We start from the raw sequence: 5,109 nt of genomic DNA on the forward strand, positions 1-5,109 counted from the left end.
TTAGTATATATTGGGTTATGCTAACATGTCTCGGCGAAAAAGAAATAAAAGTGCAAAAACATAAATTTATTATATTAAAATTAAATTTTGACTAATTTTTTTAAAAAAAATCTGAAGTAAATCAATTCATACAATGATCTTAGTAAATTAAACAAAATACAAATTTGTATAAAATTATGAAGAGAGGAATTTCAATTCATCCGATTACTTGTAGCATATTTGACATGAAAACTCATATGAGAATGCATTACACATAGACAAAAATTTGTGTGAGACGGTCTCACGGGTCATATTTTGTGAGACGAATATCTTATTTTGGTCATCTATGAAAAATATTACTTTTTAGGCTAAGAGTATTACTTTTTATTGACCTGTCTCATAAATAAAGATTCGTGAGACCGTCACACAAGAGACCTAATATTAATGTTATAAAACGAATTCTAAGCAAGTCCGATCTATAAAAAAAATTATTATTTTTCACGTATTTACACGAGACCTCAACCAATTAATTATAACTATTTCATCTTCAACCAAAAAAGTAATTCAAAGATCTTTTGGGTCGTGTTATATCTCTTCACCTACCAACAATCCCTCGCGATCTTCCAGATTTCACGCACCCCATCCCTCAAACAAAAATTTCTAGAACTATCGAAAAATAATCTCATTATCTTCATTAAAATTTCGAATCAACACTTTGACACATGTCTCCATGTATGCAACAAAAACAATAAAATATACACATTCATGAATAAACAAATAAAATAAATTGTCATTCAAGAATCTAATGCCCGAAATGTAGAAAAATCGTTCGATTTCATCGTACTTTTTTTAGTAACCCCCTCTCCTATTCTGCAATCACGTCTCTTCAGTTCATATATATGAACCCAAGAAAATTAAAAAAAAAGAAAAGGTTTGAGGCCTTCTGCTTTGGTAAATATACTGTTCCTATTACAGGAAATGATTAACTCTACGGGGTGGGAGAATTTCGATATTGTTACAATTTACAGAAACTTTGAGCATGCATTATTTCTTGAAGTTTTTGGGTCTGATTTGTACCTTTTGCTGTAGATTTTTATTATTTAATTTCATTTGATTTTTAGGAAGAGATATAAATATATATTTTCACGTATTATAATTGTATAAATTTATTAACAGATCGACTGTTTAATTTTTAATCTTTAGGCCCGAAGAGTTACTGGTATCCAGGAACATGAAGAGCATCTAGTGCATCAAAATGAAGGTTTGGTATTCATACTCCAGGTAATTTCATTAGCTATCTTTAAAGGGAAACACATTTGAATTAATTAGTCACTGATATAATGAAGTATGCATGCAGTTTTAAAAAAAAAATTTATAGTCTTGCAAACTTTCGACACTGACGATCTAGAAGTTCTTAAATATCATACCCGTGGAAAAAAAGTTAATTTATACCTCTCTTTTTTCTGTTTTCATCATCTAATTTGTCAAAGTTGACGTTTGTTTTCGTTATCGACAGCTTATAAGCTGTAAAAGATGATGACAAAATGTAAGATATAACATGATTAGCTAGCATGTTATTTGGACTTATTCATCAAGTGTTTTTTTAACTTTATAATCTTTAAAATTGATGATTTCCCCTGCCCTTTACAAGATCTTTTATGATATAACTTGTTCTCAAAGTTTTGAAAAATATACCAAACGCTTGGAAGTCTTGAAAGCTTTGGGCATGTATTCTTGAAGTGGTTTATTAACTTACCTAACTACCTTCTATAATCTATCACTTCTTTGGGAGGCAACAGAAAATGTACTAAAATTCGACGCCCTCAACAAATTGCATGTTCCTGTTTGTTTGTATGTTTTAAGGTACAAATCTCATAATTCTTTTGTCGAAATATTTAAGCAATTCTTGGACATAGTCCCTCGTCGTTCTGAGAACAAGGAACTAAAACAGAGAAGTGAGAAAAACATGTACCTACAGTATATATCTTGTTTCAATATCCGAATATATATACCACTAATGATTTTTTTAGGGGAAAATAATTTTTAATCCACTAATTTGTTCAATTTTTGGTGTTGGTATACTAAGTTTCCAGATTTTGGTTTTAGTACATTAACTTTTAGTTTTAAGTTATTTTGGTCTAATTTTTTAAGTTACTTTGGTCTAATTATTGATGCGACACCGAAAATACTGACGTGACACAAAAAACGATGGTTTGTCAAACTGTTACATCAACTATTGAACTAAAATAACATAAAATTAAAAATTAATGTAGTACTAAACCAAACTTTGAAAAGTTAATAGACTAAACACAAATTAAAATGGACAAATAATGGACCAAAAAAATCATTTTCCCGTTTTTGAGCTAGCCGGAGCATGTGAAGAATCTGTAGTTTGGAGCAATATACATGGTTTTGAAACATGATAAAGAATCTTCAATGACGTTGGTAGGACTCGTATTCAGAGTGATTTGTGTAGAATGTTAACACTGACAATGGATATCGTCAAGAATCACAACGAGCAACCCTAAATAACAGAACAAAATCAAAACTATATATATATATATATATATATATATATATATATATATATATATATATATCGGTTTTTTTAAGATCTTCGAGAAGATATATAATAAAGTTTAATAATCAAATTATTTACTTTGAAACTAATTATTTTGATATCATATCTCCGAAGGAGATATTAAAACCAATATTTTTATTTAGTTGAACTTCTTTAAACATGTATATATACATAGAAGTAAAGCAGTGATTTACAATATTGATGTTATATATGTTCACCCTTGTATTCCAAAAATTATAGTGGGATTGAATAAATAAAAATGTGTATTATGTGTTAGCGATTTACGATATTAAAAGTTCTTCCTAGAAGGAATTATAATTATAATTTCGAAATGATTATCGTTAAGACTCTGAATCCAAATGCTTAACGTACGATAATCATTTCGAAAATTTTGATGTTTTCAAGTCATATCGTCTGCTTTTATTTCTTAAAATAACAACAAAATTGACATGTATTAAATCTCAAAAACGGCATCTCACCTGCACAAAATTGAGAAATGCAGTGACAAAGACAACTGAAAGAGTTTCATGAGTTCGGGCATTGATTGTCGTGTTTCAGCCATATCCACGTATGGGTGTATGCATTAACATTGAATGATGCATGCACCATTTTTGACATTTGAAATAAGACGAGATTAGTGTCTAGCTACCAATAAAAGACAGCAGATTATATATATATGTATCTGGGAATATTAATCCAAAAAAAAATATTTTACATTTCCATGGTAAAGATTAAAGATTAATCGCTGAAATTTATGCGGTAGATCTTACATTCACTTGTAGCACGGGCAAACTACATAATTCCGACCATAATCAGCACAGATGCCAAAAGATTCTTATATGTTTGAAGATCTGTATATAAACAAATTGACGTGAGAAATCACTTGTGATATATATATATATATATATATATATATATATACACGCATTATCTATACCGAATTGACCATTTAGAAGATAGGTTTACCTATTGTTGAACTTGTGTGGATCCAAAATGTCACAAAAGTTGGATTGTGAGGTTAAGCTGCTAACATCCCAATTCTCATTGACATTAGGAGATGGGAGACTGCAATGGAACCCGAAAAACGAAGAGTGGTGCATCAGCATCCTTTTAATGCCATTGGATTCTTGAATTAGGTCTTCATGAGTTGCTGCTACTGTAGCAGCAGTTGCTTCATTAGTTATGGGACAATGAATATTAGATGCAGATGGTCTACAAACTTCAAACAAATTGTTTCTCTGAATTGGGACTGAAGGATTTAAATTAGGACCCATGTAATTTCTTGATTCATTTAACTTCTTGATGCACATTTTCTCCTTGGTTCTTTCCCTAGCCCTTGCTCTTGCCTTAGCCCTTGATTCTTTAGCTAGAGTTGATGCACTCTGTGTTGGATCTTTAGCTCCTTTACATTTGATAGCATTCATCGATACCGATTTTCTCTTCGAATCTGAACCTAAGAAACTATTCCCATTTTCAAAAGCTTCGCCATTTAACACTATTTCGCATTCGGAAGGGGAAGAAGTGCTCCTAGCACTGGAACTTTTCTTTGTGTGAACCAGATCTTTAATGGCTACTTTCGATTTCGTTAACAACCACTCAAGTGTTTTACTTGGCTTGTCAAAACCTAGCATCTCTTGAAGATCAAAGAACTTTCGTGCTATGCCAATGGACAGCCTTACTCTGCGATCCCTCGGCCCCTGAGATGTCACGATTTTGCTGTGCCTATCTTTTTTCAATATTTGATTTCTTGAAAATGTGTTGGCCAGGGCAGAAGGATCTTCACTACTCCCACCAACATCCTGATTATACAAGGCTGAAACGTCAAGAAATGACGCATTTTCTGCTAAATAATGGTCGGAAAGCATGTCTTGGTGGTGGTGGTGGTGGTGGTGTAGCAAGATTTCAGCTCCATTAATGAGGTCTACAGCAGAAGTAGACCCACGAGATTGAAGAGACTGTGAAACTTGAGGAGGATGAAGGTATGAACTCTTGCTAAGCATTATTTTCTTGTGGTGGGAGGTTGGGGCCTTGGGGGTGGGTCAAAGATTCAAATGGTTAACCCTATTCAATTTCTGACACGAAGCTGTATCTTAATCAAGAAAACTGTAGAACAAAAACCCTATAGTTCTCGAAAAAGAAGCAAATACTGTCGACCTTTTATCTTGGATTGAAAAGGGTTCTTTGAGAGGACCACCCCTCTTAACATGATGTTATTTATTGATTGAAGATTTCAAAACGTTTGTCTTCGCTTTAATTATTTGCAATCTGGAAAACGACTTTGCCTGAGAAAGAACCGAGGCTAGCGAGTAGGTAAAAATGGAGGATGAAGATATGATAAAACGGGGGAGTTTAGGTTTTCAGGGAATAAAAAGTGCTAGCTACCCCTTTTCTTTAAACTTCGAATAAGAATACGTACTAAGGTGCACTAAATACGGTATTAGTTGTGATAAAAAAAAAACGACCACTTTAAACTCATCTTCTTCACTCATAGCAGTACAATGTTATTTGGCGATTCAAATGTAATCTTCGGTCCTGCTGCTACAGTTCCT

The 5,109-nt window shown here is 32.5% G+C and overlaps 1 protein-coding gene across 1 annotated transcript; it reads right to left on the reverse strand.

Moving 5' to 3' along the window:
* Positions 1-3,251: 3,251 nt before the first annotated feature.
* Positions 3,252-4,874, reverse strand: LOC140838491 (transcription factor DICHOTOMA-like). Its single transcript, XM_073204881.1, has 2 exons — positions 3,527-4,874; positions 3,252-3,411 (listed from the first exon to the last, which is right to left on the reverse strand). The coding sequence occupies exons 1-2, from the start codon at positions 4,558-4,560 to the stop codon at positions 3,396-3,398; spliced, it is 1,050 nt and encodes a 349-aa protein (XP_073060982.1). The 5' UTR covers positions 4,561-4,874; the 3' UTR covers positions 3,252-3,395.
* Between the last annotated feature and the right edge of the window lie 235 nt (positions 4,875-5,109).

The sequence above is a fragment of the Primulina eburnea genome, chromosome 1 (assembly GCF_022965805.1).
Source record: "Primulina eburnea isolate SZY01 chromosome 1, ASM2296580v1, whole genome shotgun sequence".
NCBI classification, from domain to species: Eukaryota; Viridiplantae; Streptophyta; class Magnoliopsida; order Lamiales; family Gesneriaceae; genus Primulina; species Primulina eburnea.

Bases quoted from the DNA above. Each gene is read 5' to 3' on its own strand.
- LOC140838491 (XM_073204881.1), bottom strand. From the start codon at position 4,560: ATGCTTAGCAAGAGTTCATACCTTCATCCTCCTCAAGTTTCACAGTCT.